Below are 18805 nucleotides of genomic sequence, written 5' to 3' on the forward strand. Positions count from 1 at the left end.
ATCACCCCACACGATACACGACTAGGAGCAAGGGCACTACGCCTCCCCTTCCGCTTCATCGAAGCTTAATAAGACCTTATCCGCCTTCTTCTTCTTTTTCTTCTTTTCCCCTGTACTCTTCTCTGATTCCTTCTCCTCAGCAGCTGCACCAACGAGTTTCCGTTTGTTCGTATTAGTGTTGGGTTTTGGTATTGATGGTTTTGTACTTTTGCCAGATTGGGTATCGTCCTTACTCTTCGAAGATAGTTGTGCGTCTTCTGGCGGTGGTGTATCTTGTCCCGCAGCTATATTCCAACGCGAAGGGATTAGTTCGTCTGATCGGAACCCCGTTATAGATGGAGTTTGATGGCAGACTCACCTTTTCTTCTCTCTCGTTTGATTTCATCCATATTCAGATGTCTCCCTTCTTTCAAAACCACAACCTGAGGTCCTTCTTCCCCACCACCACCAAATACTTCTCCCCACTCATCATCGTCCTCATCTTCAGGTTGTTGTCGCTCATCATCACTTCCTCCTGCCCACTCGCCATCCTTCGGTCGGGAAGGTATCGCAGCGCGTCCGTCGGCGGGAGGCGGTGAAGGTGGTTTTTGACCAAAGTTCTGGAGGAAAGATGGTTTTTGAGCGACATATGTCAGACCATTTGAATATTGGTTCTTTGTAGGTCCTTTTCCTTTTGGAGGCATGATCGAGAAGGTGACTGCTTGACGAGGAGATAAGATAGGTAAAGGAGATGGATGTGGAGAGATGTTGTTGTGAAGATGATAGAATTGCGAGCCGAATAAATCCGGTTCAAGCACTAAATAGACCTCCACCTGGATGATCCACCCTAAGATCCCGAACTAACAATAGCATAGTGCGGGAAGAAGTGACTCGTCGGTTGTCCCATCTACGCCAGATCACTCTGTCGATTGTAGTGTAGACTCAATATAGGGCATCCGGACGGCGATCTGTTGTGACTGTTATATACTTGTTGAAGGGAGACCTATAGAGGTCGAGGTATATACCGGTTCACTCATTTGCAAATAATGGCAAGCTTCGCAAAAGCCACATTTGATGTGGGCTCGTATCTCGCCAGTCGGCCGTGAGTGATTCCATTCTGCTACGGGGGGCCCTGGTGCAAGACAGCGGGATCATCTCAGTAGTAATGCAAGTACTGACCCATTCACTACACCATAGTACCTATCCAAAGAAGGTGTACGATGTCATTCTAGCACACCATCGATCTCGAGGAGGCAGATTCGACCATCTCGTCGACCTAGGCTGTGGTCCCGGTAAGTGAACCCTCACCTCCTTCTATCTCAAGAAGACATTGGACAGCCCCCTAGCCTTGTGGTCGAAGCGTCTGCCCAAGTATACCAAAGCTGACTGTGTTCGACTCATGTTATCGTCTAGGCTTCGTCGCTCTTTCTCTCTCGCCGCATTTTAGACACACTACTGCCCTCGACCCTTCCAAGAAGATGGTAGAAGTGGGCTTACAACCCTCCGATCCAACGTTACCCCGAATCCAGTATAAAGTCGGAACTGCAGAGAAGCTGATAGAGGAAGGCGTGAAAGAGGCTGACTTGGTAGTTGCGGGTGTGTATCCCGCTTTCTGACCATTAACATCTCTGCTCCTGCATATGACTTCCCTGCTACTATCCTTCGGTAGCGGACATAGGAACATCCCGTTTGGACCGCGAGACAAGGAAGCGACTTACGCTGATATGCTTCGCGACAGGTCAAGCGGCACACTGGTTTGATCACCAAAAGACCTGGACACAGCTGAGCAAAGTCGTCCGACCAGGCGGGACAGTCGCGTATATCGTGAGTCGACCTAGTCTCTTTGAATGTTACAATATGACTTCAATGCTTCACCATGACTTTGCGAGCGATATAGAGCGAATCTGATTCTCGTCTCCAATTGTTTTGGCCAACTCGCAGGGCTACGCCGAACCTGTCTTCCCTACACATCCCCAACTGGATCACATATATCACCACTTTTCGTCCCAAATCATCGGCCCATATTGGTCCCAACCTGGACGATCGATCGTCGAAAACCTCCTCAACGCGGTGCCGTTCCCCATCACACCCATCGTCACCGATCCACCCCTTAGGTATGATCTTGAAGAAGGCGGTATGTCCCCCGTACGAATTACCGAGCCTCCCACCCCCAATTTGGAGGAAAACAATTGGGATCCCACCACTGCTATTCGCCTACGACACACGACTGAGAGGCCATGGTTGATGAAACGGTCGATGACCCTCGACCAATTCGAAGGTTATCTTCGTTCAAATTCTGCTGTTCATGAATATAGACATGCTCATCCGGACGAAAAGACTGTAGCAGAAGGAGGAGATGGCGATGTGGTCGATCGGGTCATGGTAGATATACGAAAAGGGTTGGAAGGCGTGGGCGTTGGTGATAAGGAGAATGGGCAAGAGGAGTTTGAAGTCGGGTGGCCATTGGTCGTCATGATGATCAAGAAGAAGGAATAGATTTCCTATCGAGATAGAAAGATGGTACTTATCGAAGCAATGTTGGTGCGACCTGCGCCACATGAACCTGAGATCAGATTCGGATCGCATTGGTCGTTTAGTCAAAATGCCGGTCAGGCTGCATGCCATGGGCTCAGAGCGTCTCAGGCGAGGAAGATCCTCAAGGTGTTGTGCTCGCCGCAACTAGGGCGTTGAAATGCAAGTCACAACCTATGATACAGTACATGCGATCCAAAATAACCTTTAGACGTACAACTTCTCCTCATTACAACGTGCTTACGTGTCTATCCATCCGGAACTCAGCCGATGTCCCACACATTACGTTGCTCGCGCATATATTATGCCTTCCAGCCCACCAACAAATCCCTCAGATCGCTTGAAATCACTTTGCGTTCCTTCTTCTGCCCGTCCTCATCACCACCCTCTCCTGCTCCTGCGGATGATCCCTTCCTCCTTCTCAGACCTTCTTTCCCCTCTTCCGACGCGGCACTTTCCTTGTCGAGGTCCTCTACAAGACTCCTGAAGCTCAAGAAGAGAACTTCGGCTTGTGCGAGAGTCGTATCCAAGTCGATCTGCATGTACATGCCAACGTCAGCGCTGTGTAGTCAAATTGTAGGAAGAAGCCTGGGGATGTGCAACTTACAGTCCCACTCAAGTCATTCGCATACTTCAATACCTCGTCGAATTCTGTCAGATATCTCATCAAGACGTCTCGGTGTGACTGCAACACGGCCAAAGCCACGAACAGGATGAACTGATTCGAGTAATAGTTTGTCCACAAGACCTGTCCAGCCACATACGCTTAGCTCAGCTACTTCGAAATGAGGATGCCCATGACACTCACCTCCCAAAGTCTGATGACGGTTTCAAACTTGAATTCGCGCTTAAAGGCGATCAAGATCCATCGGAAGCAGAAGAAGAGGTTGAGAGAGTCCGTTCGCTCTGTGCGATACGTCAGGTTGGCCTTAAAAGATAATTATGAACTGCACCTACCCAAATGAGCGTAGAGCTCGGGGTCCATCACGCTGATCAGTTGTTGCAAGGTGCTGAGCTGTCGCTTCATGCCGCTCTGATCCCGAAGGAAGTTGGATTCCTGGTCGAGAATGGGTCAGCTTGTACTTACAACATGCATTACGCAGCTGACCACCTACCATCATCTTCATCACCCCTACCAGGCCCCAGAACGCATCGCCCTCGTTGGCATCGAATACCACGTAAATCGGACTGAGAAGGTCAGACATGCCTAATTCAGGTACAATCAGCATCTTGGTCCTTGCGCAACTCGTGGTCGACCAGCTTACCTTGAACATACCCCAGCTCAGGCGAGTGAGTGTGATACGTCATCAAGATAGTCCTGAGTGCAGCGATATGGGCTGAAACGAAGGGAGATAGCGATCAGCTCTGCTCTCCTTTGAGCTACAAAGATTGAGCTCATACTCACGATTCAGGCCCGCCATACCACCCTCTTCCTCTTCGCCCTTCCCATCCCACGTTCCACCGGCACCTCCGCCCTCCTTCTCCGCGTCGCCCTTTTTGGACACTTCGGTCGGGACAGCATAGATTGCTTGGTTTCTGTCGGTCCTTCTGCAATCGACCTATAACACAACCAGAAAGTTAGCCCTATTTTTCAAACCCCGTTCGTCAATGCTGCACTCACATCGATTCTGTGCCATTCCTCCCGCCAATCGTCTCTACCACCATCTTTGTTCGCTTCGCTCTGCCACTCAGCCCGTATTCCTGCATAAACCTTCCTTTTCGCTTCCCTAGCTTCTTCACGCGCAACCTTTCTCTTCTGTTTCCCGCTCTCTCCTCCTCCAACGCCCCCGACCGACCAAGGGACGAGACCCAGTAGTACCTCCCACCCTTCCCTCCTTGCTCGCTTGTCCTCTGATTCAGTGCTATCGCTGAAACCACGCTTGAAGATCTCTCGTCGGACGAAGAGCTCATCTCGCCCTTGGGCCGCGAACGATTCCCAGTCACGAGCAGTAATTGGGTGTTGGGGAGTCCTTGTCGGATTGGGGATAGGTCGCTTCGAGTATGATTTCGGTAACATCGAGAACACACCCAACGAGCTCGCAAGGTCTTCTGTAGGACTTCCACCCGGTGAGTTCCGATGGATTCGAGCTTGAGAAGCCACTTCGTCTCGACGAGCTCGTTCACCTTCTTCTGCAACTACACGCGCCCATCGTGCGAGATAGAGTCTGGCCGATTCGAACTCTGTGGCCACATCGCTACTCTTGCCCGTCTTTGGTGGCAGTCGACCACTTCTTTCCCACTCTCCCGGAACGTGAACCAGACTTCTCACAGCCGGCGGCAAGTGAGGTACGACTGGTTGTGCAAGTGGATGCGAGAGAATCTGGGAGGCGGTCTTCCTGGACAAATTCGTCAGATTTGACAAAGAGGTCATGAGTGTCTGCTTCGGCGTAGCACTGTTAAGGACAGGTGTGTTGGGGTAACTCGGTTTGGGTGGGTAAGGAGCTGCGCTCGGTCTACGAGTTGCTGGAACGGCTACTTCAGCTTCGGGTTCGTCCAGGCCAGCTTCGTGAACCTCTCGGTCGCTTTTACTAGGGTTGACCAACCAGAGTTCCGCTCCCATGTTCCGCTTTGCCTGCAGTAGTCGAGATCGTACCAGGGTTGCACGGGTTTCTAAGAGAGAAAGGAAAGGCGGGAAACCCCATTGTGCTCGAGGCGCATTTGGCGGTGTCGGAATAGTTGGCGAAGCCAAGAGAGGGGATTCGTCGTCGTGGAAGTACAGAGTTGGCAACGATACTCCACCTGTAAGACTACAGGTCCGTCAGCAGATGTCGTTGGCCGCGGTCGAATCAGCTTACTTGAAAGTAGCAGAGCCGTACCAATGAGATAGACTTGGCTGTGGCACGCTGTCAGCTTCATATGACCTCTTGGCAGGTATCAAAGAAGCTTACGGGGTAGACCAAGATACTATAGAGACTTGTCACAGGTATGGAAAAAGCGTACTTTTCCCCTTTTGGCGGTGGAAGGGATACAAAAACAAAGCCTAGACGTTCTTCGTCAGTAAGCAATCCGAAAAGAATCCTGCATTAAATTTCCGAGGACTTACCATCTTCTTCTTGCTCGATCCCTTGTGCTGATGCCGTCATCCTTCCTTCTACCCTCTTGTACCCTTCTCGATCCTCTTCGTCCATCCTATCAAGCAGTTCATTCGGAACCCAAGTCACTAAGATCTCCTTCCTTCCCGGACCCGTCTGTTTCTCCTCTACATTCGGCGCGAGCGTATGCGGGACGGTACTATCGACTTCCACAATCCCTAGATACCCCGAGATATTATCCTTGTTGAATGATGTGGGGTGTATCGCTACGTGGGATTTGCAATAGAGGAGCTTTGCCTTCCCACGTGTTTTCGAGGCGGTGGAAGTGGTAGATGCTGTGGAAGAGATGTGTTCATAGTCATCTCCTAGTCTCGAAGTAGCGGTAGTAGAGGGAGAGTTAAGTTGCGGTGATTGGGAAGAAACGTCAACGAGAGATGTCGTGGAGTCGGACGAGGTCGAGCGACGAGGGTCCTACAGTGATATCAAAGTCAACATGATGAGACACGACGCGCGGCGCAAAGTAGTGGATGAGGGAGTTGGGTGGCCAAAGACTCACGTCAGAAAGGGGTGTAGGATTATCAGACGTCATGGTGGCTCTCTGATCAAAGTTCTCTAGGAAACGCATCTGCCTCTTGCGATCCTGGTTTCGGATAGTAGTACAGTTCCAATGGGAAGATGGGATGAGAGAATTATCTATTGTGAGAGGAAGAAGGTTGTTGAAGCGGCAGCCCGGTATCGTCATCTCTGTGTATTGCTATCTATCAATCTCCCAGTTATCGGCTTACGATTGCCGTCCTCGCCGGGGTTATTATTCGATCCCCTCTTTTGGGGTTACAACTGTTGTGCTGGCTCAGCTCGACCTTTAATTGCCTGTGCATGTGTATGATGTGTCTCGTCCACGTCCATCTCGACGTGACGTGTCCTCAACCTTTTCACTCGATACATAAGTACGCTCCGTCATCAACTTACCTGATCTGTCTATCGCTCTCATCGCTACACGATAGCGCCACGACATCATGCCACCTCGATCTAGGTATGCCGTTGACCCGAGTCTGACAACTCCAGCACCTCAAGCTCAGGGTTGGCAGTCCACTTCACCTCAACCTCCGCAAGATTACTATCAAGGAGGAGGTGGTCAACAACCTGCTTATGGTCAACAGGGACAACAACAACCTTACCCTTCTCAACAAGGAGGTTACAACCCTAATCCACAGCTTCACCCCGTTTCCGACCGTCGATCACCCCTTCCAACCGGTCCTTACGCTCCATCCAGCTCCCAGCAACAAGTCCAACCTCAGTATTCCTACCAACAACAGCAGCAGCAGCAGCAGCAGCAGCAACAGCAAGCTCATTATCCCACTTACGCACCTCCAGAGAATCATATCCCTCCCCCACCTCATTCTTCTGGACCATCAATCACTGGACCGAGAGTGCGAATCGACCCGAGCCAAGTGCCCAATCCTATCGAAGCGCAAGAATTGGATCAGAACTTATATGACGACGAGGACTTCCTGAGTTGTCAAACAAGGGGGCTGATACCCCTCGTTGGGACCGATTACAGAGGTATAGATCAGGGTGAGTGTAACTACTTTCTATCCAACTTCTCTCGCTGTGCTCAGCTAACACTCCTGCCTTAGGCAACTCGCTGCCTCGATATCTACGAGCGACTTTGCCATCTATCCCGTCCAACTCCCAACTTCTTGACACCACCGCCCTCCCCTTCGGTCTGATCGTCCAGCCTTTCGCACCACTGCGGTACGACGAAGCTCCTGTGCCTCTTGTGTCAAATTGGATCTCTGGACAAAGCGCGTTTGATATCCCTCCACCGATTGATGGTAGCTCGGAGGAAGAGGACGGTCCACCTAGATGCGACAAATGTAGAGGGTACATCAATGCTTGGGTCAGGTTCGTCGACGGTGGTAGAAAATGGTCTTGTAATCTTTGTGGTGGGACAAACAATGGTGAGTGAGCGCGATGTAGTCCAAGTGAAGACCTGCTGACTTGCTATACAGTCTCCGCTACGTACTTCTGTCATCTTGCCCCCACTGGTCAACGTCTGGATCACAACGATCGACCCGAGCTACAACACGGCACGGTCGATTTTCCCGTCGGACGTTCATATTGGGCACTCCAACCCCCTCCTTCCGGTTCACTCCTCGACGTAGCTGCCGACGCCTCTTCCACGGCAACAGACGCCATCTCTTCAACAGCTGCTGACCTCTTGGGTGGTCTTCAAGCCTCATTGGGTCAAAATCCTGCTACCCATGGATCAGGCCATGTTCCAACCTTCAGAGAAAAGGAGAAGGAGAGGAAGTTGGAGGAGAGGAAGTACAGACGTCCTAGAGGTTTGGGGAGGGTGTTCATCATCGATGTCAGTGCGCCGAGCGCTGATAGAGGAGTTGTGAGAGAGGTGTGTGAAGGGATCAGGAAAGCTCTGTACGGGAAGAGAAAGGAAGGAGAGGTTGTAGAAGGGGAAGAAGAGGACGAAGAGATTATTGGTAAAGGTGAACGGGTCGGGTTCGTAACATGTGCGGAATCCGTAGGATTCTGGAACCTATCCGTAAGCATCCCTTGTTCTTCTGGCACCCAGCACACTGACTGACCCTCCTTGTAGTCTACCCTTCAGGCTCCGTCACAAATGGTGGTCTCCGATCTTGACGACATGTTCATCCCATTCACGCATGGGTTCCTGGTCGACCCGGTCTCATCCAGGTGAGTTCATTGTGTATACCATTCTATTGTAGGACACCGCTGACAGGTCATCGCTTCTCACAGGTCTCAGGTCGAAGCTCTGCTTGACATGTTACCGGCGATTGCAGAACGCGGTGGGGAGGGCAACCGGGTCGCTGCTGGCTCTGCGGTGAAGGGTGCTTTAGCTGGTTTGGTAGGTCAAACCGCTATGAAAGGCACAAAGAAAGCCTGCTGATGTTGTGCCGTAGCGAATGCTCGGAGGCCAAATTACGCTTTTCGCTTCCGGATTGCTGACGCATGGTCAAGGCAAATTGACGCCACGAGAGGATCCCAACCTATACAACACCGACAAGGAGAAGACTTTGTTTGCTCCCGCCGATCCGTTCTGGAGAGTAACATCCGAGGAGCTCGCCGAAGCCGGTGTCGGGGTCAACATCTTTATGTTCCCCGAAGTGTACTCTGATGTCGCTTCCATCGGTGCCCTTTCTGCCACGACAGGAGGTGAAATCTTCTTCCATCCGAAATTCCAGCCTGTTCGAGATCGTGAGATCTTACAAGGCGAGATCAAGCGTGTTATCACGCGAGAAACGGTCTACGACGCGACAGTCCGAATACGATGTTCAAACGGTCTTCGAGTATCCGATCATATCGGTAATTTCTACCAACGCAGTATGACCGATTTGGAATTCGGATCATTGGACGACTCCAAAGCCTTTGTGGCGGTGTTGAAACACGAAGGCAGATTGGACGATCGACAACCCGCTTTCGTGCAAGTCGCGACACTTTACACTACTAGTGCAGGCGAGAGAAGAGTGAGATTGATGAACATGAGCTTTGCGGTAACGAGCATGATTGGGAACGTATTCAAGTTCGCCGACCAGGAGGCGAGTGTGAGCGTCTTGCTCAAGGGAGGTGAGTCAAATCTTGGACTCTTGTCCGTACACCGAAAGGGATACTAAACTGTCGGTGTGACATAGCGGTCTCGCAAATGCCATCGCGAAGTCTGCGAGACATCCGAAAAGCCCTTTCCGAACGGTGTAATAGGATTCTGTTGATGTACAGACGGCATTGTGCGCCTGCCGTTCAGCAAGGCCAGGTAAGCTTTCGTCGCGTTGTTTTGGTTATCACCCAACTGACGACATCGTGTTACAGCTCATTTTACCAGAGGCGTTCAAGCTGTTGCCACTGTATACGCTCTGTATGCTCAAGTCGAAATGTCTTAAAGGTGAGTTGGCGACCTCGTCATGTGTCCGAGCGTCATTCGTGTTAGACGCTGATATCCATTCCCTCGCCAGGCGGCAACGTTACGTCAGACGTCCGTGCGCACTACATGCGATTAATCAAATCGCTCTCGGCCACGCGAACTATCAACCTTCTTTATCCTAGACTCCTGGCGATCCATGACTTGGCGGAAGATGTGGGATTCCCAGCTGAGAATGGCAGACTGAAACTGCCTAGATTTATGAGAGCGAGTCACGGATGGATGGTAGCGGAAGGAGCATATTTGTTGGGTGAGTCACCTCGAGGCACTTTGTACCTTCAACGTATGCGCTGACTTTGTGCTTTTCGCAGTGAACGGCGAGATCGCAATGATCTGGTTCGGAGCAGCCGTCAGCCCTCAGATCGTTGACGATCTGTACGGCGTTGAAAACCTCCAAGATCTCGATGTGAGAATGGTGAGTGCATTGAGGAGCACATATTCCTCTCGTTACGTAGAGCTTACAAATGATACTCCTCTGACAGACACGTCTGCCTAAACTCCCCACACTGTTGTCTACGCAATTGCGAAATGTCATCACTCACCTTGAGAGGATCGTCAACCATTCTTTGCCCATCGTCATTGTGCGACAGAACATGGATGGAATGGAGATTGAATACGCGAACCAGTTGGTGGAGGATAGTAATAACGATGCGTTGAGCTACACGGATTGTGAGTGACAAATTGGCTATGCTGCGTGTCGAGGCCAATGTGACAGACAACAAACTGACCTTTCCTGTCGTCACAGACCTGATGACAGCTCACAAAGCCATCACAAACGAGTTGAGCGGTAGTGGCGGTAAAGGAGATAGTTGGAAACCGTGGTAGAGTGGCATGGAACGGGACGTATGTGTGTGTGAGCATGAACGTGGGCATGGGCATGGGCATGGGCATTGAGCAGAAGAGATAAATAAGAAGCATGCATGTTTGATACTCAACTCTGCAACAGGAAATGTCGTAAGATGCCACAATTGATACCAAAGAAGATGAAACACGGGGTACAGTATACAAACAATGAGAAGTCATGTGATGATGTCATTCGGATCAAGAACATGCACAATGCTTGTTGTTGCGGGGACAATCCCAGACGGAGGGAGGGAGGAAGGTGGGGATGTTGACTTGACACGCTTCACTTGGAGAACACCTCTGACCATATTGAGCCTTCCAACTTCAACCGAAGCAATAACACTTACACTAGCTCACCTCTATTCGTCATGCAGAACGTCATCGTGAGTGAAGTCCACTACTCAGCGCTAGTCGTTCCGCTGCAACTGACACTGCTTTGCTTTCCGTCCTCCTCTGCTTTCTTCTTCCCCATCCTGAATCTCGTTGTTGCTTACCATAATGAACATCCATTGTCTGATCATCTTCTTCCCACCCTTCCTTCTCCCATCCTTCTTCCCCCACGTCCAACCCTCTCCCCGCCCACCCACCCATCCACCCGCAGGACGCCGCCACCTCCCTCGTGAACACCGCTGCGACCTATACGGGTCTCACCTCCCCCACTTCGCAAACCCACTCTCACGCAGAAGAACATGCTCATCGATCTACGCTCCCCACTGACGTTATGGAAGTTGGGACTGTGAAGAAGATGGATAGTGCTGGATTGGGTGTGTTTGAGGAAGAGACGGTTCGACATGAGGTTCTGGTCAAGATCAACAAGTTGGCCGTGTGAGTGAGGTTCGGAGCTTGACATACACACTGCGTAGAAATGTGCTTTCGCCGAAATCAAGGATTAAGACAAGATTGTAGATAGTGTGGATCAGGTTCTGGAACTGGAGCTGACTCGTTGCCTGTGACTGCTTCGACATGTAGGGAAGACGCACGACACGGTCTTAAAGAAGTGGCTTCGCTGACCTTGTCGGTCCGGACGGTGTGAAGAAAGGCATCTCGGTGAGACCATCTCTGCCAACTTCCTGCCCCCACCCCGCCCTCTCTCCCGGTGTCACAAGCAAAGTTGAACGATGTACATCCCCTCTGGTTTTGGCCTGTTGCGGTATGACGGCCTGTTGCTGATGGTGAATGGGGCAGTATTACCACCCCCTGAGGTACTTTACAGTCACTCGACCGATCGGTGTCGAATACATTGGCGAGATCGAGATTGAAGCCGGCAAGAGCATTCACGGTAAGTCGCACTTCGCAGCTGGATCGCTCGCATCGCAGTAAACCCATCGTTACAATAAATGATTCTGAGGCTGATCTCTTGTCATTTCGCTCTCTCATCCCGTCCACCTTATCTTCCCTCCCCACCACTTCCCACGCCCAGTCCGAGCACACAAGGCTAGCCCTTCCCACCCCGCCACATTCCATTCGCTCGATACTCGTCCTTCCGACGAAGGTGGCGCAGTCTTCAAAACTGGCGAACCGCTCGGTTGGTTCGACTACTAATTTAGCCTGAACGCTTTGGCGTGTCCGTTATTTGCACGAGATTGCGTAGCTGTATTATTCGATTGACCATGATGAGACGTTTCCTACGAATTGGCGAGTAGTTGAGAAGGGTATGATAAACAGTGATGAATTCTATGATTTATGGCCTCAAACCCCTTCACCGGTCCAAGATAGCAATGTATGCATATTCGTCAACAAGCTAAGTATGCCTTACAAGCCATATCCATTTTCTTTTGGTCTACTTGTCATATACTGTCTTCACTCCCATTGGTTCAAGATCGGCCCTCAAACAACATCTAAAGCTCGCCCTTGACAGCCTTGGAGACGCTTTCGGCAAAGTACTACACACAGATCGTCAGCTTGACCTTATTTTGCGGGCGACGGCTGAACCCACCTCCACGTTGTTACTGTTCAATCCAGCCATGGAAATACGTCCGTCCCTTGTGAGGTAGATCGAAGCCTTCTCGGCAAGAGCGTCGACTTGCTCGGGCTTCAAACCGGTGAAACTGAACATGCCTACGAGATGAAAATCAGGGTTAGCAAATGACGTCGGTCCCCGTATCTAGCCATCTCGTGAATGGCCAACTGACCGATTTGAGACTTGATATGTCCCCACTCTCCGGGAGTGTTCAATTCGACCAACTTGTTGAAAAGTCGCTCTCTCATCTCGATGATTCGGTCGGCCATTCCCTTAACCTCGACCAACCACTCCTTGGTGAGCTCCTCCGAGCCAAGGATAGTGCTGACAAGTCGAGCACCGCTACAAGTCACCAAAGAAGTCAGTATCAGTATATTTTTTAATCATATCGCGAGGCGGGAAGAAGATACTGACTGGACAGGAGGGTTGGAGTAAAGCGGTCGGATGATAATCTTGAGTTGAGAGTCGACTCGTGCCTTCTCCTCAGGACTCTCAGTGACGAAAGAGATCGCTCCGACTCGCTCGCCGTAGAGACCCATGTTCTAAAAGACGAACAAACCAACAGATCAGTCCGCGAGTCTTGGCATGAAGCTAGAGTATTCACTGACCTTGGCGAAACTTTGGCAGAGAAGGATCTGGTGACCTTGCTCAACAAAGTATCGGACAGCGAAAGCATCCTTGAGGGTGTCACCAGAAGCGAAACCTTGGTAGGCCTAAAGATCAACGCCAATTAGCAACCATGCACCTGAAATACAGTCCAGGAAGCGGTGCGCACCATGTCGAAGAAGGGGAAGTGATTCTTCTCCTTGAAGAGGTCGGACAACTCCTTCCATTGAGCCTCGGTGGGGTCGATACCGGTGGGGTTCTGTGAAGCAGGTCATATCAGTGACGGCAGAGTCATCGAAGTCTTAAAACTCACGTGGGCACAAGCGTGAAGAAGGATCTGTGAAAGGATTGAGAATGGTGAAGATTAGCCTAAACCCTGGTAAAAGGTTCAACGATGTTTCAAATACTTACAGCAGATCCCTCGGGGGCGGCCTGATGATCAAGCCAAGAATCAGCATTCGTAGAGTTGTAAGGGCTCAAGAAGCGCTACACACCTTGATATCAGCCTTCATACCCTCAAAGTCAAGTCCGACAGTCTTCTTGTCGAAGTACCTAATGTCCGCGAAGGTCAGCCATCGCCCCGTGATCATGCAATATGCTTCACGACTCACTTGTACTGCTTGACTTCGAGACCTGAGTCCTTGGCAATGGGGATGTGGTTACCCCATGTAGGAGTTGGAAGGTAGAGCGTCTTGGCGCCGGGGAAGAATCGGGCGAGGAAGGCTGTTCCGATTCGGAGAGCACCGGTACCAGAGATGGACTGGGTGATAGCGAGCTGGAGTGGTGTCACAAGGCGACTGAGATTAGCAAAGCGATCTGATAGGGAAGGGGATGGAGACTTACACGGTTCTCAACGATAGGTTTCGAGTCTTTACCGTATGCGAGCTCAGCAGCAAGCTTGGTGAAGTCGGCCAGACCCTATGTACATGTCAAGAAAGGTCAATTAGTCATTCTCCTGTGAGCTTGTGACCAGACTGAAAATGTGAGGGATAATTTAAGAGCAACACGCACGGTGATGGGAAGGTACTCCTTGTCCTGCATGGCGTCCGACAAGATCTTCTCTGCCTTCTTGACGGTGGGCAAGACGTATGGCTTGCCATTTCCATCACGCTAAAGAGGACGAAGGCGTCAGACCTGCTCATGGATAGCTGCGATTACATCGTAGAAGAATGGACAGCAGAACGTACGTAGGCACCTGCATGACGCAAGTAATAGCGTTAATTATAGCCATTTGCATGTCGAAAGCGAGCAAACTTACCAACACCGAGGTTGATCTTTTTTGGAGATTTGTCTGCCTTGAACTTTTCCGTCACACCTAAAAGCACGTATAAGTGGGGACTCTTGCAAGCCAGAGCTATTACATACCGAGAATGGCATCGGGGGGACTGTATGGTGTCAGAACTGCATGTTAGCCTGGCACTCTTTGGAGATTAATCGATCGATACTGACCCAGCAGGAACAGCCGACCAAGCTGAGACAGCTCGTCTAGCGATAAAAGAAGAAGGAGCAACAGCAGCCCTGGAAGGGAGCGCAGACCTGGTGAGGAGCAATCTAGATGATTGAGCGAGCATTTTGAGAGTGTAGTATGGGGGGTTTTGGTAGGGACAACGAGCAGATCGACTTTGAGTGACTTTGGCGATGAATGCCAATGAGTCGCGTTTGCTGTTTCTCCACATAACCGGGTGAGTTCGGGGCACCTTACCGAGTCAGACCGGAGCATAGAATGATGATATTATGTAATCATCACATACCCTCAATTATAGTGGACTGGAAGAAAACGCCTCTTGCGTATCCAGCTAATATATGAATCCCATTTGCAGGTTGTAAGAAGGCTTGAATACGATGCTTGCTGTTTGCGATTGTGTACATAGCCTCGTACTTACTCGAGTGTATAGGTGCTGGATGCATGTCTTTGATATCTATGTATGGAGTGGTGTGACGTATGAATGTGATAGGGTTGACAGATGATTGGTTGTACATAGCCACATGGCAAGTGACGGGTTGTTGGTGACCCCGTGCTTAACGGCGTTTTTCAAGATTTTTCCTGGCTCACATCCAGCACCACCCCTGTATCGTATCTCAACTCCTTCCATTCTCCTTCTTTCATTCTTCCTCTCTTTTCATTTCACTACATACATCACCAACCCCCGACTCTCACAGTCACCAACAACAAACACTTACTGTACTCGAGTAGCATACAACAAGCAACTGTATCGCCACTCTTTTATCTGCTCAGTAATAGCAGATTCCACCAGTCATCTTTCCAACTACAATCACCTTTAAGCACAGCAACAAGCTCGTGCCCATCGCTCAATGAGAAAATCCAAACTTCCTAATAGTGGTTATTTGAGATACGCATCGAGGGGGGACGTCACTGGGTGAGTAAACACAACGACTAGGACTTGGTCATTGAATGGTATGAACAACATTGGAATTTGACTGACGCACGTTCACGCGACCTTCCCCACCCCTTTCATCCAATTTTATTCCTCCTCTTGACGATAAAACCCTTACTCTCCTTTCAACCTTATTCAACAACAACTACAACAACAACGATTCACTCTCCGCATATCTTTCTTGTCTGTATGGCCTCCAAATGTTCGACTCCCGCAGCTACACCGTCGCCTCTAGACTCCTCCGTCTTCCACCACTCATCCTTCTTCTTCTCGACAGCGGAGAGAAGCCCCCATAATTTGACTTCCCCTCACAACCCTATCAACAGCCAGCTTTGCCTGGCACGTCAACGAATAAACACTACAATCACCGTATAATATTCAAATAGACTCGCTCGAATCACGCTTATATTGCGCTACTCTATACATGGGATAATCAAATCGACAATAATCCAGCAGGTCTCCATCGGACCTCTCACAACAGACAATCTATAACCGTCTCGTCTCGAATACACCTCAACTTCCTCTAATTGGCATACGAAAGTACATATCACTAAAGCACATCCGCCCTATACTTTGTCCAGACCGTTACAATGAACGCCCTTCGAACTCTCCCTATTCTTAACCGCCCTTCCCGCCCTTCCTCACCGGCCCCGCCAACTGTACAACCGACTACTGCCAACGGTGTACCTACCCAATCATCCGAGGGCAAGCCTCGAGCTCGCTCTCTCAGTCGTCAAGTTACCGACAAAGCTGCCTCGTCTCTCCAGATGGCGAATGGCGGGATGCACCCGCCTGCGACGGTAGTCCAGTCTCAACCCCTGGGTGGCAAGAAACTGCCATCTCCTCCCAACAGTCGCGCAGTGACTCCTCGCGTGCCCGCTTCGCCTGGCCCTGGTGCGGTGGCTCTGCCTGGAGGTGGTCCTGACCCATCTACCCAAGCTGGATACATGGATGTCATCGGACTAAGGCTCAATGAAATCGTTAACAAGGCTTGTGCTGGAGTAGACTACAAAGCAAAGAAAGGCTTCAAGAAGGGTAATGGGTGGTCTGTGGGCGAAAGTGTAGTCAAGTGAGTTTGCTTGCGTTGTGTGTGTTGGATATGTGTTGATTAACCTTTCGCAGAGAAATGCCCGCTCCCACTTCCGACGCATACTTGGTACGAGCTGTCCTCCGCACCGCTGTGAGAGCCCTCTCGATCTACACCACTCGTCTCGAGTCGTTGCTCCTACCTTCCCTCACCGACCCCGCTTTCGCTTCGCCTCTCAATTTGACTGCGGGTCCAAGCGGTCATCCACTCAATCCCTCTCAACACTTTGGCATCTCCGTTGCACACGCTGCCTGGGAGACATGCGAAGTCCTCGAGCAGTGCCTGGAGACTGGACAGTGGCCTCGCTTCGTCCAAGAGACACTCCGACCAGTGATGGATAAGCTTGACCTGGTCGTCAGCAAAGTCGTTCAACCCATCCTCCTCGGTCTGAAGAGGGATCTCGTGGCCAGTCTCACAAGGACTGAGGGTACTTCGCCTTCTGGTGGCAAAGTCGTTGGCCTCGCTTCGATCCCTGCGCCCACTACGGGACCGGCTTCAGCGGGAGTACCAATCACCAAAGACCACAGTCACCAACCGACTTCTCGACTTGTCAAGGAAATGTCTCAAAGCGGCCTGCCTCGTCAACTCCCCATCCCGACTTGTCTCCAGCACTTTGCCAGCCGTGTCGATGGCTCTCGAAAAGTACTCGAACTCGTCGCTGCACCATGTGCGGACGACGGTGAAGGGTGGATCACCGGTGTTGTCGTGGCAGTGATCTGGAAAGGAATGTGTGTCATTTCGGAGAAGGATATCTCGCCCCCTTCCAACCGACCTCCTAGTCCCGGCAGTGTAGCGAAAGCTCTCGCTGGTTTGGGCAAGGAGAAGGAGTCTACACCGACTGTGGTAGCCACTGCCTCGCTCGGCGGTGTGACGGCCAAACTGGCTTCATCGCTTTCCATCGTTCCATCTCGTTCGCAATCTCGACCCTCGTCTCCCCCTCGACCACCTTACAAGTTGGATCTGGTCACGCACGCGCTCATGTCTCTCGAAGGTCTCGTGAAGCGTTTGGTCAATGGTCTGGTACAGCCCCCGACTGCTCCTAACGGTTGTGCTGTCGACCCAAATGCGACTGAGCATCTCGCACGAGAGGCGTTACACGAGGCATTGGAAGCTCTCACATCTTTCCGGATCATCTCCTCTGCGATGAACAAGGGCGCTTCTACTTCGACTCGGCTGCTGGCCTCTGCCCGCCGACTTCGAGATGACATTGAAGACCCTATCGAGGATGATCTGGATGACGCTATGGAGGACCTTCCCTCGGTCACGCTCTTCTCAGTTCTTCTTCGACGAGCCAACGCATCGCTTGCGCTACTCAACTCTGGCTCTGGCAAGATTGACGAGAAGAAGCCGATCGACATTCTCAAGATCCGTTCTCCTGCAGAAATTTGGGGCTGGACCACTGTTGACTACGAACGTCAAGTCCTGTCAGGATTCAGCGCAGCGGAAGAATGGGGCAGAAGATACGCTTTGGCCATCAAGGTAGATGTGGAGAAAGTCCTGAGTGGATTGACACAAGTCATTGACGGACAGAACCTGATGGAGAAGCCCAGTAGGGATGTTTTGGATGCCGTAGAATGGGTCAAGACCTTGGGAGTGGCATGTGAGGCACGATGTGGTGTCAAGATTGCAGGAGCGGTTTAAACAGGTTAGCATACATAGAGTTTTGCGTGTTTGAGGATACGGTTTCACAATTAGATGAATGATGCATGGGTTTCGATTCTGATGCCGACGGCATAGCGGGTGCCCTGTTCTTCAGGCAGAAATGATTTCGTCTAGGGACTTGGCTAAGTGCGTATGACAAGGCAGTGCCGTACTGAGACTTCCTGAGCAGAGCCCGAAACGTACTCCGAACCCGAAGAGAATTCAACAGTAATCTGCGGAGAGGGCGTGCATATGAGTCGTGCTCAGAATCTATCGGGTTCCCAATATTGTGAAATCTCGGGGTCGAAACTGGTATCAGAAATTCGGACATGGACCACGAAGTGTCGACATTCAGTGCAGGTAACTTGTATCAGGGACAAGAAATAGGCGGGTAGTATAGGTACGATATAATAATATTGTCACAAACGCAACCGCAAGGGCGCTATCATTGATCCCATACCCTCTTCTTGAGTAAAGTCGATAGTGTATTCTGCGGTTTATGATGAAACGAGGTCAGGTTAGAACCAGTACTTATTTATGACGAGTACTACGTGTACTACGTGTGACATCTCAATCTAGCGTCCCGTCGGCTTATTATGTGTGTCGATAATGATGACAATCACATTCATGCTTGTTCAGAAACGAGGGTTGGTGACATCTTGCAACGTTTCGATAGTATACATACACTCAGTAACGAAGGGAGTACCCTTCTCAGAGGGCAACGGTGAGGCTGTGTGAGAAAAGGTCGCTTCGTCATGCCACATGTCCCTTGTTCAG

General features: G+C 50.8%; 7 protein-coding genes across 7 annotated transcripts; 4 read left to right on the forward strand and 3 right to left on the reverse strand.

Annotated features, from left to right (window-relative positions):
* Positions 1–36: 36 nt before the first annotated feature.
* CI109_105343 (uncharacterized protein) lies at positions 37–683 on the reverse strand (the record flags this gene model as incomplete). The annotated part of the gene is made up of 2 exons (XM_032008047.1): positions 37–284; positions 359–683. 2 exons carry the CDS (start codon positions 681–683, stop codon positions 37–39), a joined length of 573 nt encoding a protein of 190 aa, XP_031857649.1.
* Positions 684–1025: 342 nt separating this feature from the next.
* CI109_105344 (uncharacterized protein) lies at positions 1026–2475 on the forward strand (the record flags this gene model as incomplete). The annotated part of the gene is made up of 5 exons (XM_032008048.1): positions 1026–1081; positions 1177–1271; positions 1393–1575; positions 1718–1803; positions 1921–2475. 5 exons carry the CDS (start codon positions 1026–1028, stop codon positions 2473–2475), a joined length of 975 nt encoding a protein of 324 aa, XP_031857650.1.
* Positions 2476–2813: 338 nt separating this feature from the next.
* CI109_105345 (uncharacterized protein) lies at positions 2814–6132 on the reverse strand (the record flags this gene model as incomplete). The annotated part of the gene is made up of 12 exons (XM_032008049.1): positions 2814–3047; positions 3119–3259; positions 3320–3417; positions 3469–3568; positions 3627–3718; positions 3777–3848; positions 3917–4070; positions 4133–5258; positions 5307–5344; positions 5400–5491; positions 5555–6014; positions 6100–6132. The coding sequence occupies 12 exons, from the start codon at positions 6130–6132 to the stop codon at positions 2814–2816; spliced, it is 2640 nt and encodes an 879-aa protein (XP_031857651.1).
* A 427-nt stretch (positions 6133–6559) lies between these two features.
* Positions 6560–10320, forward strand: CI109_105346 (uncharacterized protein; the record flags this gene model as incomplete). The annotated part of the gene is made up of 12 exons (XM_032008050.1): positions 6560–7118; positions 7181–7504; positions 7556–8103; positions 8158–8255; positions 8319–8427; positions 8483–9146; positions 9212–9330; positions 9387–9459; positions 9530–9745; positions 9807–9910; positions 9978–10164; positions 10241–10320. 12 exons carry the CDS (start codon positions 6560–6562, stop codon positions 10318–10320), a joined length of 3081 nt encoding a protein of 1026 aa, XP_031857652.1.
* A 386-nt stretch (positions 10321–10706) lies between these two features.
* Positions 10707–11880, forward strand: CI109_105347 (uncharacterized protein; the record flags this gene model as incomplete). The annotated part of the gene is made up of 6 exons (XM_065967648.1): positions 10707–10721; positions 10940–11163; positions 11308–11324; positions 11378–11385; positions 11524–11617; positions 11759–11880. 6 exons carry the CDS (start codon positions 10707–10709, stop codon positions 11878–11880), a joined length of 480 nt encoding a protein of 159 aa, XP_065823720.1.
* A 296-nt stretch (positions 11881–12176) lies between these two features.
* On the reverse strand, positions 12177–14475 carry CI109_105348 (uncharacterized protein; the record flags this gene model as incomplete). Its single annotated transcript, XM_032008052.1, has 16 exons — positions 12177–12221; positions 12275–12396; positions 12471–12640; positions 12713–12840; positions 12907–13011; positions 13074–13163; positions 13218–13241; positions 13316–13336; positions 13399–13456; positions 13516–13679; positions 13748–13822; positions 13916–14014; positions 14092–14099; positions 14163–14219; positions 14270–14289; positions 14354–14475. 16 exons carry the CDS (start codon positions 14473–14475, stop codon positions 12177–12179), a joined length of 1308 nt encoding a protein of 435 aa, XP_031857654.1.
* A 1415-nt stretch (positions 14476–15890) lies between these two features.
* On the forward strand, positions 15891–18028 carry CI109_105349 (uncharacterized protein; the record flags this gene model as incomplete). The annotated part of the gene is made up of 2 exons (XM_032008053.1): positions 15891–16369; positions 16423–18028. 2 exons carry the CDS (start codon positions 15891–15893, stop codon positions 18026–18028), a joined length of 2085 nt encoding a protein of 694 aa, XP_031857655.1.
* Positions 18029–18805: the final 777 nt, after the last annotated feature.

The sequence above is a fragment of the Kwoniella shandongensis genome, chromosome 9 (assembly GCF_008629635.2).
Source record: "Kwoniella shandongensis chromosome 9, complete sequence".
NCBI classification, from domain to species: Eukaryota; Fungi; Basidiomycota; class Tremellomycetes; order Tremellales; family Cryptococcaceae; genus Kwoniella; species Kwoniella shandongensis.